The 21216-nt window shown below is 39.0% G+C and overlaps 2 protein-coding genes across 2 annotated transcripts; both read right to left on the bottom strand.

Annotated features, from left to right (window-relative positions):
- Window positions 1-286: 286 nt before the first annotated feature.
- Window positions 287-8004, bottom strand: LOC131310221 (protein trichome birefringence-like 2). Its single transcript, XM_058337133.1, has 5 exons — window positions 6597-8004; window positions 5128-5320; window positions 4850-5040; window positions 4432-4590; window positions 287-979 (listed from the first exon to the last, which is right to left on the bottom strand). The coding sequence occupies exons 1-5, from the start codon at window positions 7829-7831 to the stop codon at window positions 637-639; spliced, it is 2121 nt and encodes a 706-aa protein (XP_058193116.1). The 5' UTR covers window positions 7832-8004; the 3' UTR covers window positions 287-636.
- An 8187-nt stretch (window positions 8005-16191) lies between these two features.
- On the bottom strand, window positions 16192-17866 carry LOC131310222 (F-box/kelch-repeat protein At1g23390). The gene has a single exon (XM_058337134.1). The coding sequence runs from the start codon at window positions 17594-17596 to the stop codon at window positions 16451-16453; it is 1146 nt and encodes a 381-aa protein (XP_058193117.1). The 5' UTR covers window positions 17597-17866; the 3' UTR covers window positions 16192-16450.
- Window positions 17867-21216: the final 3350 nt, after the last annotated feature.

Here is a 21216-nt window from a genome sequence, read left to right on the forward strand (position 1 = left end):
CCCTCAATTACCACTAGGGATGGATGGCTCGTTCTTCCCTCTCTCGATCCGCGTATGTGACTGATACAAGTGGTGGTGGTGGTAGAGCGGTAGTCCTATGTCGTTTAACTTGTTAAACTCAAAAATATTTGCCGGTAAGGCGGTAACATTCACCTTCAAAATTTAAAGAGAAACATTTTCTGATAACATTCAGCGATATCTTCATTGGATCTACCTTGAAACAATAACTTAAAGAAAATGTAAAAAACATAAACAGGGAATTCAAAAAAAAAAAAAAAAACAAGTGTTACTGAACATTCCCTACATTATATGAAATTTCAACGGTTATGAATTATTACAGAATAAAACAAAAGAATATTACAGAATAATGACTGGACTCTACAAAAGCCGAATTTCTACACGGGTAATCTGGACAATTGGATCCTATATCCCAAAACGCCTTGTCGCCCGTCCCAAATCGATTCCCACAACAGAATGCAGTGGGAACTCGGAAAAAAAAAATGAGCATATGAAATTTCAGGGACAAAAGGACTCCCTTACCGGTTATCTTTAGAATTCAAATCTTGGCCAATTCTAAAAGCTCTGAACTAAGTAAACATACAAAGGAGAAATATACCTATGTCACGAATTGCAATTTCAGCTTCCCCAAGAACCTTTTCCGGCTTGGAGGAGAGAAGCGTATAACAACTCGTTCCAAGTATCGGGTACTCCGGGTAAGCACCAATGGCTGCAATCCTGAAAATGCATGGCAGCAATCTGTTCTTCGACTGTGTTGTATTGCCTTCTGTAAATGGACGGGTGGCCATCTATGCGGTAACCTGTAAGCCTACTAATGTTGAGATATATTACAGTCGTTTTCATTTCTTGGACAATGTCTTCTAGAACTTTCATCTTTGAAGGGTACTTTGCTAAGAATTTCTGGTTGAAGATTGGCTCGGTTTCTTTGTGGCACTTCCCTCCTGAGTTCCATCGCCCTCCCCTGCAACCACATCAAACACCTTTTAAGAGCCTAACTCTTTTTCCTATGACTCAAGTCATGAAAGAACTACGACTTTCTCGTTGTTTATAAAAAACACAAACAACCCTGTGATCTGTACACGATCAATGGGCTTGAGGTAGAATATATTATAGAGTACAAGTGATAAACTTTTATTGGACTATAACAAAGTACATCTCATTTGTTGTATTCACTATGGGATGTAAAGAATAATAAGGGGCATCCCTTCCGGGACATCCGATAAAATTGCAACAATACAAAGAAGAAGAAGAAGAAGAAGAAGAAGGGACCCTAAAAATTATCTAGACTGGCCTTGAGGGAAACAGTTGATGGCATTGGTATCTAACAAGACAAACCATCCTCTGCGACGGAAATATGAAACATATATCACATGGACTCAGGTATGATTATGTCTCCAAGTGTTGAACTCATGTAATTCCCGTGTCAAGGATGCCAAGAAACTGCAAAATATAGGTACTTTATAAACCAGTTATTTTAGTTTCTAAGGTATATGGCGTTTACTAGGTGGCCTAGATTATTTCACTAGTGTTTTGGTAAGGAAACTTGGGTATTGAAACATGCTTAAATTTACTCTGTTTGAGAGTCCAGCATGGGTTAAACTTCGAAGCGTCCAGACTCCATATTATGTGATCCAAGAGAAAGGACAAAGGAGACTGGCTTAAGGATGTTATTATCCATCAGTCATCCGTATAAGTTGACAAGAAGTGGAGGAAAATGGCCACAGAAATCTGTCGTAAAATTAGCAGCCTCCATAACCCAGCCAAGAGTAGAAATAGTGTTCCAAAAGGCGGCCTAGGCGCCAGGTCGCCGCCACAATATACCCCTAGGCGGTTTATTAGGTGCTCAAGGAGACTAGGTGGAGCTAGGCGGCTATGGCCTTAGTGTTGTGTTAAGATAATAAACGGCCTTTGGTGTAATTTTTATTAAGTATATATTCAGTCAAGTCTTTTGCCCTAATAACTCGTTACCCAGTTGCAAGTCGAGGACAAGGAGAAATCGATCGTGATCACCCATCTGTCTCCTCCCGTCGCTGATTGTCGAGATCAAGTTTTGGAGGGGTATGGACAAGAAGAGGAGGGAGATGAACTTTGAACTTTGCATTATGGATCTAGTTTCTACTTTTCAATTTATTTGGTACTTTAGTTTCATTTGCATTTGTACTTTGATATTTGAACATTGAACTTTGCACTACAGATTCATTGAAGGTAGTGTGATGAATTATGTTTCTAACAAAAATATGGAACTAGTAGTCCCCAATTCCATTTTCATCTTGGGATTCCTACTTTCTTTGTGCAAAATTGCGAATGAGGTGAAGAACATTTAGAATAGATCAACTGAAAGAATAATCTCCTGATTGTCTTAAAAATATTAACTTAAAAATATTAACGCCTAATTGTTTCAGCGGCGCCCAGGCGGGCTAGGCGCTAGTTAGTGGGTCGCCGCCCGACTAGCGCCTAGCGCCTTTTAGAACACCGAGTAGAAAAAAACAAAATCTAGCCAAACAAAGAGCAATATTTGACAGCAATTATGTTCCTAAGACTAGGATTTATCGCCTTCTTTCTTCTAATATCGCGTACACAGGTCTTTGGGTTTTGCATCCGAATAACAGAGCCTTGAGGCACTTTGAGCTGAGGATCCTGCCAAGGTACTAGGTGAGACAATTTGATCTCAAGCCCCATACCTCCTCCAGAAGATGGATTTTGGGATCAGGTCAAGATTTTCTATGCTCATCTCCAGGTACCCATATGAAGCCTATATGGTAGAGGACGAGCTTCCATTGGTGACGTGGATATTAAGCTTAAAAGCTCATCGTGAGGTTAAAACTGGAGAATAAGAAAAGATGGATGCAGTCGACATTATGCTCACGTGAAAAATTCCATGAAGTTAGTGGTTCAATGTTGGTATCAAGGTAGAGCGATGATCCTCACACCATTACAACCAAGAGGGCAATATCACCCAGATTGAAAGGACATGTGCACCTTGATACATGCCTGAGGGGAATCCTGGAGGGTGAGGAAAAGTGCATTATCAATCCCTAAACTCCAAGAACTGTGCCACGTCCGGTTGAAGTCCTGTCAAAATGTTATAAGGATGCTCGGGCTCATCATATCGTGGCACCTGTGAAGCTTAGTACCACATTGCCTCGGTTCCAAAGTAATATGAAGTATATAAGCGTGAGGACACCATCACTTCAATAGCTAGCTCGGGGTTGAGTTTTACCCAAGACCGTGTAACATGGTATGAGAGCTAGGTACCAGAGATGGATAGGGTGCATGTCTCTGGCCAGCACACAGCATGTACTGCCAAGTGAACACGCTGCATCGCTTGGATACCAGAGTAATATGAAGTATATAAGCGTAAGGACACCCTCATTTCAATAGCCAGCTTTTGGGGTTGAACTCTGCCCAAGACCATGTAACATGTTATCAGAGATAGGTAGCAAAGATGGGTAGGGTGCGTATGTCTAGCCTGCACGCGGCAAGGGCTGCTGAGTGAGCACACTGCGTGTGAAGAAGGGTGTGAAGTGAAGTCCCACAACACCTAGGTACCAAAGTATATAAGGGTGAGACCTCACTTCAACTAGCTTTTGGGGTTAAGCTCTACCCAAGACCATATAATATGGTATCAGAGCTAGGTACCAGAGACGGGGAAGGTGTGTATGTCTACCCTGCACGTGGTAGGAGCTGCTGAGTGCACACGCTCTGCGTGAGGAAGGTGTGGAGAGAAGTCCCACATCGCCTTATATCAGCATGAGGGCACCTTTACTTCAGTAGCTAGCTTATGGGGTTGAGTTCTACCCAAAACCATGTAACAGACATCGTCAAGGTTCCTAAGTGCTATTCTTACCTAAACTTGCGTGGGGAGCATCAGGCTACCATATGGAGATGATTTTCGAGACAAGATTCAAACAGGCTCCTCTATTTGTTTTCTCTTTCAATCACTGAATTCTCCGTTCCCAGAATAAAACATGTTCCCATGGAGAAACTCTTGTCCCAGCCAAAGGACCGACTAGTGAGTGCTTCATTGCAAGCTGGGGAGATGACGCACCGAGTGGAGGTTGGCTTTGCCATGAAATGACTAGGAGGCCGCACGGATTTCAGGATTTGTAAGTGGCTACTGCGTAGTGTTGAGGCCGAGGCACGCATATGTTAGCCTTGGCTAGCGCCTGGCGGAGCTCGAATCCGGAGATAGGATGGTGATTATGCCGTGATACGTGGGAGATTCACATAGGGCGACAACGTACAGCCCTTAAAGCTCATGACTAATTCAATGCGTTAAATGGTTAACAGTCAACAAGTATCTATTGAAACATCAAACAAGTAAAAGGGACATTTGAGAATACAAGATAGTATAAAAGACTATTATGCAAAGGCATCAACATGTGTAAAAGATGGGGGGCAACAATGAAATACCTGAAATGGATAACTGAAAATCCCCTAAAGATAACCTGAGTTCTGCTGCCATCTATGTTCTTATCTACCCATCTGGCCCAAGTTTTCAGTGCCTTCTTGTATGCTTTTAGGACCTGGAGCCTCGGGTATACATGGTTGCCTTCCTGATAATAATCTTCTCTGTAAAACCAATAGATGCACAAAATTTTAAACGAATATGGTTCTGGAATGGCAGTGGACTTTAAAGCTGAGGAAAATAAAAGTACGCAAAACCCTTTGGACCTACTAGACAACTGTTGTTTCCACTAATTTTTGGTGTCCTCTTTTTGTTTCATGTTCTAATCAGGTTCAGACTCATAACAGATGCAAGAACTCTCTGGTTAATCACACGTAATGTCCTCAAACCTAAATAATGCTACTAAGAAAATGACAGCATTACCCTCTAGAGGTTTTCTCGTGAGTCCACCAATGGCCTGTATTAAAGACTACAACATCGGCATCAGCATACATCGAAGTTGTCTGGTCCATCAAATCCAAGCGTAGTGTTTCCAAAGGACCTTTTGTACCGTTAACAGACATTTCTCTGACAAGAAATGGAGAGCTAACGAAATCCACAGTACAGTTATAGTCCTGCAAAAACAGCAAAAGCATGGAATTTAGACAGCACATTAAAGAGGTAGTTTCATATCATCGTCAAAACAAGTTTGGGAAGCTTGCCTCATGTCTGAATGCATAGAAACCCTTCTTTTTAAACTCTGTCTTTCCAGATATCTCATGTAATCTGTTCTTGTTACGGACACTCTGATGGAGGATGCAAACAAGAGACTCCCACATATTCCTATTAAGTGAATCCCCCACAAAAACCAGCTTCTTCCCTCTGAGTCTTTCCAGAAAATCAGTTGCATTAAAACTGCAGATAACACAGTGGTCAACAGGAAGTTCAAAAAGTGTTCGTTTTGTAATCCAATCTTTCAGTAAAAATTCCTTGGGAAATCCCTTTTCTTAATACCCTTATTCTCCTTTCATCCGGAGCTGCCGTAACTTGGGCTCATCATGCTATACTTGCGGGGAAAGAAAAACGAGCAGTTTACGCTTTAGAGCTACCGTTTTACTGGCTCTAGTATTCACTGGCTTTCAAGGAATGGAATATTATCAAGCACCCTTCACTATTTCGGATAGTATTTATGGTTCTACCTTTTACTTAGCAACTGGCTTTCATGGGTTTCATGTGATTATAGCTACTCTTTTCTTGATCATATGTGGTATTCGCCAATATCTTGGTCATCTGACCAAGGAGCATCACGTTGGCTTTGAAGCAGCTGCATGGTACTGGCATTTTGTAGACGTGGTTTGGTTATTAATCCACACAAAAGATTGCTACCTCCTTATGTAGAAAATGCTAGTAATCTCAGTCGAGCACAATTGCAATGCTAACAATGTGACAAAAAGGCAATGAGAGTTTTCATGGTTTCCATTTGAAAATAAAGGGACGGGAATAATGCTTAATCAACAATCAGAAAAAGTATGGAAATGAGTTCAAATGACTAAACTCCGTAACTTCAAATTTCATCCAAACTAGTCTAGTTTTGAGTAAGATGATTCCTAGGGCTCTTCTATCATATAATTTAGCAGTGGACAAATGAGACAAGTTTATGGGCTAAAAGGATGTCTTGGACACGTAAAGCGACAGATTCTGCTCGAGAAATTCTACAGTATCGTGGAAGTTAACCACTCAAGGAGTCCCAAGAGTTTTGAAATGTAGGACTCATATAGTAGGATTGCGGTCTGTTTTTTCCTCTCTTTGACAATCTTTGATATTGTTTAGTTAGAAGTGTCAAGTGGCTGGGTGAATAAACTTCTGTTAATCCCATATTAGTTTTTTACTCACCTATAGCAAGAGGGGCACGGAAAAAGGATATTGTAGTTTCAAGTTTAAAAGAGCAAGGTTATTTTCCCATTTGTGGAGAAGGAGTGTGATGTTCCCTTCAACATTAAGGCTACTCCCATTTGTAGAATACCTCCAGAAAGGACCAATATAAAATCAGCTTCCACTATCATATTTCTAATAACAAATGATTGTGCCACCACATAGTACAAGTATTTTATATTTATCCAAACCAAATCCAAAGTTCTTTAGCTGAATATACTTATGCATCGAAATTCACAAACAATAAAATAGATCTTACCTTGGAATATCACAGCCATATGGCTTCCATTTCCATTTCAAATACTCACCGTCTGGCCTCCCATTAAGGTGACAATCAAAATCCTTGTCAATGAACGGGCAAGAGCCTGCAGGATAATAGGGTTTCGTTTCATCTCTCACCCATCTACCATCAAAGATATCACAGTTTCCAACTGAATCCTTCTGCTTTTTCACAGGTTGAGGATCGTTAGAAGGGACACTAATATTACCTATATTACTATTTGATAAATTGCCCACATGGCCATCTCCAGTGACCTTATTCACAGAGGTATTAAGAGAAACTTCATTAACACTCTTCCCAGCCACCACATCTCCACCACCAAAGCTCCCATTTTTCATCTCCTCAGAAAAATTCCCCACGCGGGTCGTCCCCAAACCCGCTAACCCTTCAGATTTTGCAGAATTTGCCTTTTTACCAATCTCAGACCCATTTTCAACCCTTCCTTTAGCATGGGTCAAGCTTCCATTTTCAACCTTCTCAGAGAAATTCCCAGCGTGGGTCATCCCCGAAACCGCTCCTTCCCCTTCAGATTTTGTGAAATTTGCATGTTTACCGATATCTGACCCATATACAAACTGGGTTTTTTCTTTAACCCTTCCTTCAACAAGGGTCAAGCTTCCATTTTTAACCTTCTCAGAGAAATTCCCCACATGGGTTTTCCCCAAACTCATCCCTTCCCCATTAGAACCCAAAACATCTCCATTTACCAGAGACCCATTTGTCTTCCCCAAATTTATCCCTACATCATTAGAACCCAAAACATCTCCTTTTTTACCAACCACAGACCCATTTACTTCATGGGTTTTATCAACAACATTCCCTTCTCCATAAACATTCTGTCTCAAATCCCCAGAATTTTGCATGTCTTCATCAGAAGCAATAGAACCAGAAACTCTACTACTATTGGAACGAGGAGAAGAAAATGCAGTAGTACTCGAAAAAGAAAAAGGCCAAGAGACAAGAGAAGCACTACTATTATTATTCACACGAGAACTGCTGCTAACCCCTTGAAACATAGGGCTAAAAAAGGGACCCTTAAAAGATACATTGAACAGTACAACACTCAGGACAATGAGAGAGACCACGAGACCTAATCTGAACCCAGAAACTACCTTCCTTCTGGGGGACACGCAGTAGGGAAACTGATCTGAAACCGCTAAATTCCTCATACCCAATGGCGAGAGAGAAGCAAAATCAACCGGATCATGACACATTAACTGCCTTTGTGGGTATGTTAAGAGTAGTTATTAGTACAGATATCGTGAATGTGGTGGTGGGTCAGAAAGATATCGAGGCAAGAGATTACAAAGAGGAAGTTCCTGTATGAATTTGGGAAAAAGGCAAAGCATGGCGATGGGAATGAGGAGGATTGTATTTTGAGTCAAAAAAAGAAAGAGAATGATTTGTGTTTACTGTTTAGGAAATGGAGAAATTTTTCAGTGCCGGGTGGTCACAGGCCACGTGGTGCCGAGCACCATCCCAACCGTCTAAACGTGTTTTAAACGGTCCCGATCTGTTTAGATAAATTTTGAATGTAAAATTACCAAAATATTTTCTCAAGCCCAAACAAATTTAGACCGTTCAAAACACATTTGAACGGCCGAAATACATGCTCGGCACCACGTGGCCGGTGCCTGATCGGCACTGAAAAATTTCTCAAAGGAAATGGTTATATTGCTGCCTTTTATGTGGGCACAAGGGGTTGATTTGCCATAGAGGCAAACAAACTATAAATAAAGGAAATTGAATTGTACACTTTCTTTTTTGACATCTACTACATTCTTTTTTTTTGTTTTCTAGCAAAAAAATTACATATACTTTAAATACTAAAATCCAAAAAAAAGAGTGTAGATGTCAAAAAAGAGAGTGTAGAATTCAATTTCCTAAATAAATTACATTTTGCCGAACGTTAATATTTTGATTCGCACAAATGGTGATGCTATTTTATTTTAATTATTGTAGACAAGAATTGCAAAAAAAAAAAAAATTATAAATCAAAATGAAGACATCCTATCTCTATTATAAAACAGAAGGGTGTGTGGACAAGTTGTTAGAATGGCTTAGATTCATTTCCCGGTTAAGTGCACATGGTTTTCACTTAAATCACACAACTGTCATCCCCTTTCAATCGGGATGTGTAGTGCCGTAGGCACAAGTTAGCACTAGTAGTACTAAAAATTATAAACATCTAATCCTAGAAGTTTATTAAGAAAAAATCATTTTTAGGTGTATTTAAAATTATTAGAGTCAGCTATTATGCTCAAAATCTACATCAAATAATGTTTAATCCGTTGGAAATCTATGATATCATCATATCGAAAACAACATGTATCCAAAGATTGTCAACAATCATACCTAAGATAGAACAATTCTTTCCCTCCCATTCTTATAATATTGGACACGTACATTTCTTTTAATCACCTAATGAAAAAAAAAAAATAATTCTTCCATCGATGTTTTCAAAGGTAAGCTACTCTAATGTTGTGTTAATAAAAAAAAATCTTTGAATTTTTCAAAGGTAAGCTACTCTAATGTTATTGTGTTAATACTCTCTCTCTCTCTCTCTTTCTGTTTTTTTTAATCTTCAAGGCAGATCCATATCAAATTTGCATGATCCTTGCTTGGGTTTTCTTTATTAATAGTTTATTTGGATAAATAAAACAAGTAGATTGCTTGCTCACAGCTAATAACAGTACTTAAACATGGAATATTGTCACAAATTCATAGGGTAAAAAGCACAATTGTCACAAATTCATGGGAAAAAAAAAGAGCATATGTCACTTATGAATGAAAAGTTGGCTTGTTCGTGGCTTGTTTTTTTTTCCTTATTCAATTTTTTTTCGTACTTGTTTGTTTTTCATTAATTTTTTGTGGATTATTACTTCGACACGACAAGAAGAATCTAAAAAGTAAAAAATTATGATCGAAACCTAAATTTTTTGAATGAAGACAAAAATAAGCCAATTTTTATTCAAAAAAATATGAATTTCGATCGTAATTTTTTACTTTTTAGATTTTTCTTGTCATGACAAAATAATAATCCTAAAAAATTTGACAAAAAACTTATAAATGTGAAAAATATTTGAAAAAAGACCAAAAAAAAAAAAAGCCACTTGGATACGCTGCGATTCGGTAATTAAAAGCGACCGATATGATAATTAAGTGTACAGGGGAAATTTGGTCATTTTGTAGTAGAGGGATAGTATGGTAATTTTAGTATACATGATATTTTAGTCCTTTCAATTTACAGGGGTAATGTGGTCATTTTAGTTACATATGTATTTTAGTCATTTTAGTACTCCTATATAATATGTAATTGGGTTAATTGGCGGGTTGGGTTTGCTTTTAAATAAATGGGTTGGGTTGGGTATGGGTAATTAGACTCATAATTAATGGGTCTAAATGGGTCAATGACCCATTAAAGACACAACCCACTTGCAACTTACTTATTTTGACCCTAACCCGCTCATTTGACACTCTTACTTAAGTTCATGCGTCCCATGCAAAACTTCAAGGGGTGGGGGTAGGGGTGTCAAATGGGCGGGTTTGGGTCAAATTAGATAAGTTATAAGTGGGTTGGATCTTTAATGGGTCATTGACCCATTTAAACCCAATTTGGCCAATTAGTTAGAAATCCAATTACTCATACCCAACCCATTTATTTAAAATCAAACTCAACCCGCCCATTAACCCAATTAAAAATAAAAATGACTAAAATACCCATATACACTGAAATGACCATATCACCCTGTACATTTAAATGACCAAATTACCGTTGCATACTAAAAATACCATAATATCCCTATATACTAAAATGACCAAATTACCCTTGCGCAGCTCCGAGCCTTTAGATTGTGTATCCGACGGCTCGGATCTCATCTCGGCAATGAACGGCTTTCGATCGTTGATTGCCGAGATGAAATCCAAGCCGTCGGATGCATAATCCGACGACGAGCGAGCCTTAAGTCCATCGTGATTTGGAAAGGATCTGCCACCACAGTTATATGAGACACATGCATTTAGACCTCCTAAAATAAAATGAGGTTAAATCTCGTTGTGCACTCGATGCTGTTATTCAATCTTTCTCTAACCTTGTTTTTTTATAAAGTATTTTTTTGTCTAGAAGTACATTTCTAAGTCAATGAACATTTAAACTCCCATTATAAAGCATTCATACAACTTGTGCAGCCCTTAATAGAACATGAAGTAACCACTAAGTACTCTAGCCCAAATCGTTCGGCTAAATAAGCTAACTGATTTTTTTTTTTGTTTTTATTCAATTTTTTTCGTATTTGATTGTTTTTTGTTAATTTTTTAAGGATTATTACATCGTTATGACAAGAGAAATCTAAAAAGTAAAAAATTACGATCGAAACCTCTCTTTTTTTAATAAAGAAAAAAATAAGCCAATTTTTTCGTTTTTATTAAAAAAAAATTGATTTTCAATTATAATTTTTTACAGTTTTAGATTCCTTTCGTCATGACGATGCAATAATCTTAAAAAAATTAACAAAAAACTAACAAATACGAGAAAAAAATTTGAATAAGAACAAAAAAAAAAGCCAATTGACTTATTTAGCTGAACGGGAAACTGCCACACATCCCACGATTCCCTAGAAGTTAGAAAGAAATTAAAAACACGTTCGTAGATTTTCCGTCCACTTGCTGATCTGCGCACCTCATTTCCTCTTTGTAGATTTTCCGTCCATTTGCTGATCTGCGCACCTCATTTCCTCTTTGTAGATTACAGTTGTTTGATGCTTAATTAGGGTGAGGTCATCCGGTTTTTCGGTGAATTGTAATTGAACCGAATGAGTCGAACTCAACACTCTAAATCCTCGGCTCGTTTTGTATAAACTCGGCTCGTTTACAAACAAACGAAGTTTGAGTTCGAATTTTTGGTTCGTTAGTGTACGAGTTCACTATAAAACTCGGCTCGACTCGGCTTGTACTATAACTGAAATTCGTAACATGAAACCATTCAAACCGAGTCACCAGTTCCCGATTTGACCAAGAAAAAGGTTTGCTTCACTTAACATGTTTACTTTTGTTTTATTCATTTTTGTGATAGTTCTATTTTTTTGTTGGGTAATGTTCATGACCTATTGGACATTTAAGTTGGCCCAATTAAGACCCAATAATAAATGGGTTAGATGGGTTTGGACCCATTCTAACCCAATTAATAAATGGGTAAGGTTGGGTCTTTTTTTTAATAGCTGGGTTTGGATTTCTTAATGGGTCTGGGTTCAATTTGTCACCTCTAAGTGGGGGACTTGCGGTTTAATCTCATTTAAGTCAAAGGGTATGTTTGGTTAGATGGAATCAAGGTTGGAATGAAATAGTCATTCCAATGACTTACTTATTCCAATGTTTGGTTCACTATTGAATAATGGAATGATGATTTCAAATGGAATCGATATTCACTAAGGGTCATCATCGGGCCGGGCCGGGCTGCCAATGTACTACCAAGCCCACCCACGGGCCGGGCCGATCGGACTTTTTCTTTTTTGCGGGCCGGGCGGGCCGGGCTACCTACTATAAATTGAAGCCCAAGCCCGGCCCGCAGGCTAGCCCAATTGACGGGCTAGCGGGCCAAAAACCGGGCGGGCCACCGGGCGGGCTTAAATTTCCTTGGGAAAGGGAAAAAAGAAAGGATTTTGTGGGATTTGGGGCTAATGGGCTGGCCCGTGGGCGGGCTTTTGGACGGGTACCACGGGCGGGCTCACGGGGCGGGCCTACAGGCGGGCCGAGTAAAAATTTATAGGCCCGAGCCTGCCCATTACAAACTATGGGCCGGGCCGGCCCACTCGTTTCACGGGCTCGGGGCAGGCTGGCTTAGGGCGGGCCTTCGGGCCAAATGATGACCCTTAATATTCACCTTAGTAAAGGAATTGTCATTCCATCCAAAAAACTAAGGAATTGTTATTCCATTTTTTTGTTACACCAAAATAACTAGTGTCACTCCAACATTCACTATTGCCACACCAAAAATTACTATTGCCACTCCAAAAATTACTATTGCCACCCCAAAAAATTACTATTGTTACTCTAAAAATTACTATTGTCAATTCAAAAATTGCTTTTGCCACACTATTCCATTGGAGATGAGAATGACTATTCCTAAGCACAACCAAACATGAGAATGATTATTCCATTCTCAATTCCTCCAAATCTTTTCCATTTTTAATTCCATTCCTATTCACATTCTTATTCCATCCAACCAAACGCACCCTTTTAAGTTGAAACATTCTAGGTGCTATGGGTTAGTGAACACGAGACTTTGCATTGAATTTTGCTTTGGTCTCCGTTAATGGACTGTAGTATTGATTAATGATAATCCCTAGGAATTATCCAATGTGCTGTGAAAATTTGCTTGAATAGCCTCCGTTATAAAGAGATATACAACCCTTTTTCTTAGGCAACAAGAGATACATAGAATCATGTTCACCTATTGTGAAATTAAATAGGAAGTTTCTAACCCTTTTTCAATGAACGCTATTAATTGTAAATTTGGATTGTTAATTATAAATTTACATTGTTAATTGTTTGTTTTAACACAGTTATTTGTAAATTTAGACAAAAATTAACACTATTAACTATGAATTTGTATCGTTAACATAACGTTGTTAAATAGTGAATTTAATTGTTATTTGTGAATTTCGACAAAAATAAATACTACTTAACATTACAAAAAAAAAAAAAACTAGCAGTGTTTAGAATAGACAATAAACATTTGAACCTAGGAAAACATGCAAAAATCACAATATAAAATTCAGTCACAAAAAAATGAAAAATGAATTTTTTTATTTTTACGTAACTTTATAAACCTTCCAACATTTTAAACTTTAAAATAAAAAGGAGAGAGAGAGGGAGGGGACTGGAGGAGTGTGTTGTACACGACAAATCGCCGTTGCTCCAATAATCAGAATCGTTCACTTCGTAGAGCTTGTCGTGTAGAATAAGTGTACCAAAAATCAGCTCAATCGGATATCATTAAGAGCTTCATCCGAACATTTATCTTCTTCTCTCTCTTTTTTTTCTCTCCAAATCTGAGCCATCCAAAACCGAAAATGAATAGACCGGATCCGTTGCTCAGGCACCACATGGTGCCCGCTTAGCACTCAAAAATTCCTCCATAACTACCACTAGGGGTGTGCATGGGTCGGACGGGTCGGGTTCGGCCCCGAACCCAACCCGACTGGTCGGTTATCGAATTTTTGGGCCCCGAGCCCGAACCGAAGAAGGGGGAATAACCGTCTGCGTAACCGATTTTTTTGGTCGAGTCGATTTTGTCGGGTCGGGTCGGGTCCTACCAAAACCGAAGTGATCTATATAAATTGGTCGTCTTTTGGTCGGGTCGGGTTGGGTAAGAAAAATAGCACCGAGAGCCCCCGAACCGAAAACTGATTTTTTTCAAAAAATGGACCCGTACCCGACCGAAACCACATGTTCGGCCCCGCCCGAAACCCTTCGGGTCGGGTCGGGTCGGGTCCGTCGGGGCTCGGGTTTTTTGCACACCCCTAACTACCACACCCCCTTTTTTGTTGGACGGCTCAGCTTGAAACCTTCTTTCTCCTCTCACCCCATCGTTCTCTCTCCAAAACCGAGCCATCGAAAATCAAAATGGACTGCCTGAATGCGCTGTTCGGGCACCACGTAGTACCGCTCGCACCCAAAAATTCCTCCATAACTACCACCCCTTTTTCGTTGTGCCATTTGACTTAGTCAAAATGACCTTTGAAATGCATGGAGGGAAAAAACCGACTCCAGGGATAACCGATTTCCCTTTTCGTGGGCTCTGTTCCACTCACTTCCTAATTTCATGGACTAATCCATATCTTGGTGTAATACCCATAACTCTTGGGCCAACAGAATTGATCAAATAACAAGGCCCAAGATTATTTAGACATCATGGCCCATAAGCTTTTGATCCGTATCAAAGCCATAAGCTGGCCCAATATAATTATTTAAAATGGCCCAATATAATTATGGGAAATTTTTAAAAATGGTCCCTCTAGTTTGCACGAGTTCTCATTTTCGTCCCTCTACTATTAATTGTATCAATTTTAACCCTGTAAGTTTTCATTCCATCTCAATTTCATCCTTCTCCCTGACACCGTCCATGAAACAAACGGAATTGAAGGGCAAAATTGTCATTTTCTCTCACAGAGGAACCAAATTGAAATTTTATGCAAACCAGAGGGATTATTTTTAAAATTTTATATTTTACTACTTCGTTTTTTGCAAATAAAATAAAAAAGACCATAAGTAATGTATTTGACAACTGAATTATTTTTTATTGGGTAATCAAACTATATTGAAAAATTTATATTTCATTACACATTTTAAAAATATTAGAAAATGCACAAATCAACCCCTTAGCTAATGTCTTTGTATCATGTTCTTATAATCTTCTTATTTTTTCACCCAATAAAAAAAATGTTTAAAATCCGTGTTTATGAGTAAGTCCCAAAATAAATACACTTATACCCGTATTTTAATGTATTTGATCTCTTAATATTTAATAGTGTTTCATTGCTTAATTAAACACAATTACAAGATTTCTAAATACTACTGAACAACTTTTTCTTTTTAATCATGTGATAAAAAAAATAACGATAGTGAAAATTCAATTGAAAAAAAAATACAAGACCAAGACAATTATCATAAGGGTTGTTTTTCGAATTTTCTCATATTTTTTGTGATGTATATAATAAAAACTTTACAAAATTTCAACATATTTTTTATTATTCAATATAAAATGAGATGAGAAATATATTATATATGATGTATTTTAAATTTATTTACAAAAACAAAAGTAAAAAATAAAATTATAGAAATAGTCCCTCTAGTTTACATGAAATTTCAATTTAGTCCCTCTGTGAGGAGAAATGACAATTTTGTCCTCCAATTCCGTTTGTTTCATTAACGCCGTAAGCGAGAGGGATGAAATTGAGACAGAATGCAAATTATAGGACTAAAAGTAACACAATTGATACTAGAGGGACGAAAATGAAAATTCATGCAAACTAGAAGGACAATTTATAAAAATTTCCCTATAATTATTTAAAATGATTTGTTGGGCCCGGAGTGCCCCCATAGATTGGGTTACACAATTCTACTTCCTGCGACCACTCTAAAAATAGACTTGCGGGTGCGATGTCGAATGCCATAAAAGACTTAATTAAAGCCTTTGCCAACACCAATTGATTTTTGAAGAGATTGTGGAAAATCGGTCCGACATAGCCTTCCGATGCTAGTCCGATGCTTGGTGCAAAAATCGGATATAAATAGCATGACAGAGAGATAGAGATGGGTAAGAGAAATAAGACAAAATAGTAAAGACTTATGCCTAGAAGTTGAGCTCCCATGAGTGTGTGTCTATTTGTGTGTGTGTGTGAGAGAGAGAGAGAGAGTTAGTTTGGTTGGGAGGAGATAAAACCGCATTAAGGACTAATGCGACGACATTGATCAGCAAAATGACTTACTCCGTACATAAGTTTACACAAAATGTCATTTTATGCCTTTTCACTGAAAATATTTTACAGTGTGAAATGTTTTCGACTACCAAAAACGAAAAATTAGATGAAATATTTTATCAGAAAATATTTTATCTCCAAACAAATAGAGCCTTAAGATGAAAAGAATTTAATCTCTGATAAAAGATTAAATTTACACTCTACAAATTTACACTCTACAAATAGAGCTTTTTACATTCTCAATACAAATTTACACTCTACTCTTTTGCACATTATTGTTACTCATATTCTAAAACACTGTAATTTACGCCCAAAAATTCAAAATTTTTAAAAATAATCGGAAATCCAAACCCCCTACCACTGTAAAGGCCTAAACCTCCTGTTACCCCACCTCATCGCCTTCTCCACATCCTCAATCCCAACCGTCGAGCACGTAAACACCAACCTCTCCATCCGATTCCGCTCAATCGCAACCGCACACCGCACGCTCCCCCACCTGCACCCGCCCGCACCCAACTCACACCAGATCACTTCCTCCTCCCCTTCAGGATCATACGCATACACTACACTCCCCCCTACACAAACACTAAAATTCTCTCTCTTCAGTTTCGCAACCAACTCCAACGGCATCTCTCCAATCAGTCCTTCACACTCAAATGTGTCGCAATTTACCCCCCACATTTTCACTCCTTTTAACCCATCCACGTCCCCGATTAACCCGATTAAGATCAGACGGTCGTTAGAAAACGCGATAACGGAGTAACAAATACGTGGGTCTGGACGTAGATCGAACGGTCCAGACCAGGTTTTTGTGTCCGGCTCAAACGCATGCGTGGCACCGGATTGTTTCTCCATTATAAAAAGCTTTGTGTTGTTAGTGGCGATGGAAAGCCACGTGGACGACGAGGAGTCCTTGAGATTTGCCGGCACGGAGCCGCATGTGCGGTCCCACGTGCGGGACTTGACGTCGTAGATCTCGACGGCGAGCGGATTGTCCTCGAAGTCGCAGCCGCCACCGGCGATGATAACGTGGCGGCCGACGGCGGCGACGACCGGGTCGGACCGCCATGTAGTCGGAGGGGCGGCGTGGTGCCACGTGAGATGCAGGGGGTCGGAGGAGAAGGAGAGGCTCGATGGGGAGAGCGAGTAGAGGAGGGTGGAGTGGGAGGAATGGAGGATGGACACGTGGCCGATCGAAGGTGGCGGGGTGATTTCGATCCACACGTGCGATCTCGGGTCGTAAGCGTGTGTGGTGGTGTGGTAAGGGGATCGGACTCTCTGCTTATGGACGATGAGCCATTGGTTGAGTTTATTGTTAGTGGTGGTGGTAGACCGGTGGAGGGATGAGAATACGGCGGATTTCCAGGACTTGGACACGTGGGAGGCGGGGACGAGGTCAATGAGTGGCACGTGCGAGAGGATTTCTTCTAATATGTCCCCATCGAGTGGCGCTTCTTGGTCCTCGACCACCTCCACCTCCTTGCAGTTCTCGGTAGCCATTTTTTAAATGTTGGAAGATGGTTTTAGGAGGAGGGATTTATGAGTTCGAGGTGTGCTATCGATGTTACCTTAAATTTTGCAACTCAATTGGTTTTGGATGACGCAATCGATATCTTTGATTATACGAATATCTGGAGTGCCGTCTGGGAGGAGCTTCTTTTTTACGTGGGAAAAATTTGCTAGCGACGTCGGCCCCGAACTTACATGTAACTGAAAAGACGGAAGATATGGAGATTTGAGTTTTTGCGTGAAGTTTGCGTAAAGATGATGAGAGGGTGTCTAAAGTTGGTCTCCATTTATAGGGGTGGAGAAATGGAGGTTGGTAATAGTGGGCCGGACCCTAGTGATTTACTATTTCTAGTTTAAGCACAGTTTAAATAAATTTAAGGGGAATCTAAATCGTGGATTTTCTTCTATTAGATAGTTCATGTGAAGATGTATAGTGCATATGTTCAATGAAAGCTAATTAAACCTAATTTAGCTCAAACATAGTTTAAAGTGTGCGTAAACTGACTCGGAACACCCTGTATTACTAAAGAAAAAAACCTAGTTTGAGCCAATCAGCTCGGAAAGTGATGAACTTTAAATTATTCAAGTTCTTATTTCAAACTAGTTTTCAACGAGGCGAACCAAAGTTGCGTTCGAAGAAAAATAGTACTACCTAGCTCTGTCCGAAAAAAATAATTTGGTTTGCAAAAGGAGAACTTATAAATAATCCTTTTTTGTCAGAAAAATTCCAGATTTCTTTCCTAGAGTTACTAGATAACAATAGGTTATTTCAATTTCCGAAAAAAAATTGAAAATTCTTTGACAAAAATGGATTAATAAATTTTAAATCTCATTTTGCGGATTGGATAATCTTTTTGGGACGAGAGTAAAATAATTGGTTTTACAACAGCTAGCCTTATCCGAAATAGTATTTGGGTAGGTGGGTTGTTGTTCCATCTCTCTCGTTGCTTTCTTTACAGGTGAAAGGGCTATTTACAATCTTGGACACCCCACCAGTTGATCTCTTTCTTTAAGCCATATATTAATTCACCGATTAGACAATTGAAAATTATTTGCTAGGACCCGTTTGGGGGTAGTTAAGTTGATGGATTTAGTCCTCCTAGATAGAAAAGACCTTTCGGCAATCAGAAAAACACAGCAAAGTCATTCGGGACTGTTATGTCTGCTCACCAACTCCTGAAACGACTTAAGTTTGGTGTGGCGTAACTTTTCGGGACGGTCGTTATTATTGGTTTCTTTTAATTTTTACGAGACGATGAAAATGTTGAAAAATATTCACATAAGACTGACAATAAATAAGAACAAAAATAAAGCTTAACAGAAAATAACCAAAAATATTGTGCCAAAGCCCTTGAAAGTTAGGCCAAACTCGCCTTAATTTGATAGCTGAATTCAAAAAATATTACGATAGGTTTGGATTTTGGTATAGGGCAAGTGAAAGGAGAGAGAGAGAGAGAGATAACAAAACAAAATGAATTGAATGAAACTATTTTATTCCCCCCTTTGTATGTGACGGAATGGGGATGTTGTCGAGTATCACCTTGCAAAGCGGGTGCAAATCGAGCGACCGACTCGATCATTCATCTCAGCAATCGACAAGAACTAGCCAAGGAATCATACGATAAAAATAAGAGCTAGCCAAGGTCGGTAGGTAAAGAAAACGACATATGAAAGAGAGATATGCAATTGCAATCCCTGCCGACCAGGATGTGGGGTTGCACTTTTGAATGGATGCACAAGATGATCATGAGGCCGGCCAACATGATCTTGACTTCCTCAGTTTGATATAACTACGTCGTCGTTTTGATTGCTTAATTAAATTTTTTTGTAATACTAACTCTTAAGACATTTTTGGAAATTGGAAGTGGTGAGTCCTTTTAGGCTTTAGCCTCCGTCGTCGTCGTCGTTTTTAAGTTTACCCGAGGAATTTTACGGTCTATCTTTTTTTAACTATAATAATAAACTTGAGTGGACTATAAATGACTAAAAATCCAAGATGGGATAGGAAAAATATGGTTTGTAACATCATGTCATTGATCAAGTATTTGTTTTGTAAGACTTTATTTACTTGTTTGAAACTTTGAATATTTATTTGTGGACTTGATGTCGTAATCGTTTTTTAGACTTTATATGTGGTTTTTCATCGTGTATTTGTTTGTTTGTGTGCCGAGCAAAAAATAAAAAGACTTTATTTGTGGCTTTGAACATGAATTTATGGACATTGATGTGCTTCTTTCCGTAAATGAATATGAGCATTGACTATAGTAGGAATGAAGAAGCTTACCAACTCTCGTAAGAAGGGAGGGAAGGCAAAGGAGGAAGGAAATGCAACGGAGAACGTTGTTGATTCAAGCAGGCATTCATGGATATAGAGGGAGGAAGACACACTTCTTAATGTGTTGAATGAAATGGTTGCAAAAGGTGAGAAAATTGAAAATTCTTTGACGCCTGGATACTTGAGAGAATGTTACTTGTCAGCTGTCGCTTTGCCTGGCACTGCCATCCGTGCCACTTCTCAAATTTTGTCGAAGTTGAAGGTTTGGGAAAAAAATTCTCTCTGTCAGGGGTATGCATAATTCTAGTAGAGAGCGATAAAATTTGGGAGGACTTAAGGTCTTATTTTTTTTAATAGAGATAAATGCTTATTTGGTTAGGTATGTTAACCATGCAAATAACCATTGTATTTTCAATTTTTTTTAGAGAGACAATAATGCGAATGGACCAAGGTTCAAGTCATTCCCTTAATTACTATGAGGATTGGTGCATCATTTTTTAGAATGACAGAGCAACTGGAGACATGGCTGAGTGCAGCTGATGTGGTTGAGGCCTTTAGATGATGAGGATGTTGCTACCAACGAAGCCAGTGATGGTTCAACCACAGTGAGCAAAAATGACAAGTCACCCTCAAGAGCCTTCGAAGAAAAAGACTAAGGCTTCTGAAACCTTCGTAGCTGGAATCAAGGATGGGATCAGGGGGGGTCTAGTAACGGCGACCGCCACAACAAGAATTTTAAAAAATGCAATTATTATATGTAAAAAAAAAAATTTATGCCCAACTTATATAGTTTCGCCACCACTAAATTTTTTTAGTATATATTTCGCCACTGCTAGAGTAAAATCCTAGTTCCGTCCTTGGCTGGAATGTCTGATTTTGCTGACAAGTTAATTGGGGATATATTTTGAGAGGAGTACATGCTAAGCTAGAGGGGATACTTGGAAGTAGGATGGGTTATGCATATGACCTCTCAAAACAAAGAACCGCAGTTAATGAAGCTTCCAACCACGGTGGAGCATAGGGTCAAAGTTGGAATGACAATCACCCAAGATGCACAAAAGGTTGATTACTTTTTCAGCCTTGAGGATGAGGAGAAAATGATAATGGTGCCGAAATTGTGCCCTTAATTTTCTAGTCTAGTTGGAACAAAAACTTAAATCTATGTTTAATTTTAGTTTTTGCCGGTAGCTATGTCTTTTTTCGTGGGGTGATTGGTAAAAATGGTGGCAGCCTGATGCTTTGGTCTATTTTGTCAGAACTATATTTTGTTGGCTTTGCTTTTGCTTGTTTTTTCTTTTGGCTTTGGATTGAGGCTGAAGGTTTGGGTGTCAACATA

The sequence above is a fragment of the Rhododendron vialii genome, chromosome 12a (assembly GCF_030253575.1).
Source record: "Rhododendron vialii isolate Sample 1 chromosome 12a, ASM3025357v1".
Lineage (NCBI taxonomy): Eukaryota > Viridiplantae > Streptophyta > Magnoliopsida > Ericales > Ericaceae > Rhododendron > Rhododendron vialii.

Excerpts from the sequence above, each read along its gene's own strand:
- LOC131310221 (XM_058337133.1), bottom strand. The coding sequence starts at position 7,831 with ATGTGTCATGATCCGGTTGATTTTGCTTCTCTCTCGCCATTGGGTATG. Across the intron at positions 5,321-6,596 it reads TATGGCTGTGATATTCCAAG|TTTTAATGCAACTGATTTTC; the intron begins GTAAGATCTATT and ends TGTTATCTGCAG. Across the intron at positions 4,591-4,849 it reads CACGAGAAAACCTCTAGAGG|AGAAGATTATTATCAGGAAG; the intron begins GTAATGCTGTCA and ends TTGGTTTTACAG.
- LOC131310222 (XM_058337134.1), bottom strand. The coding sequence starts at position 17,596 with ATGGCTACCGAGAACTGCAAGGAGGTGGAGGTGGTCGAGGACCAAGAA.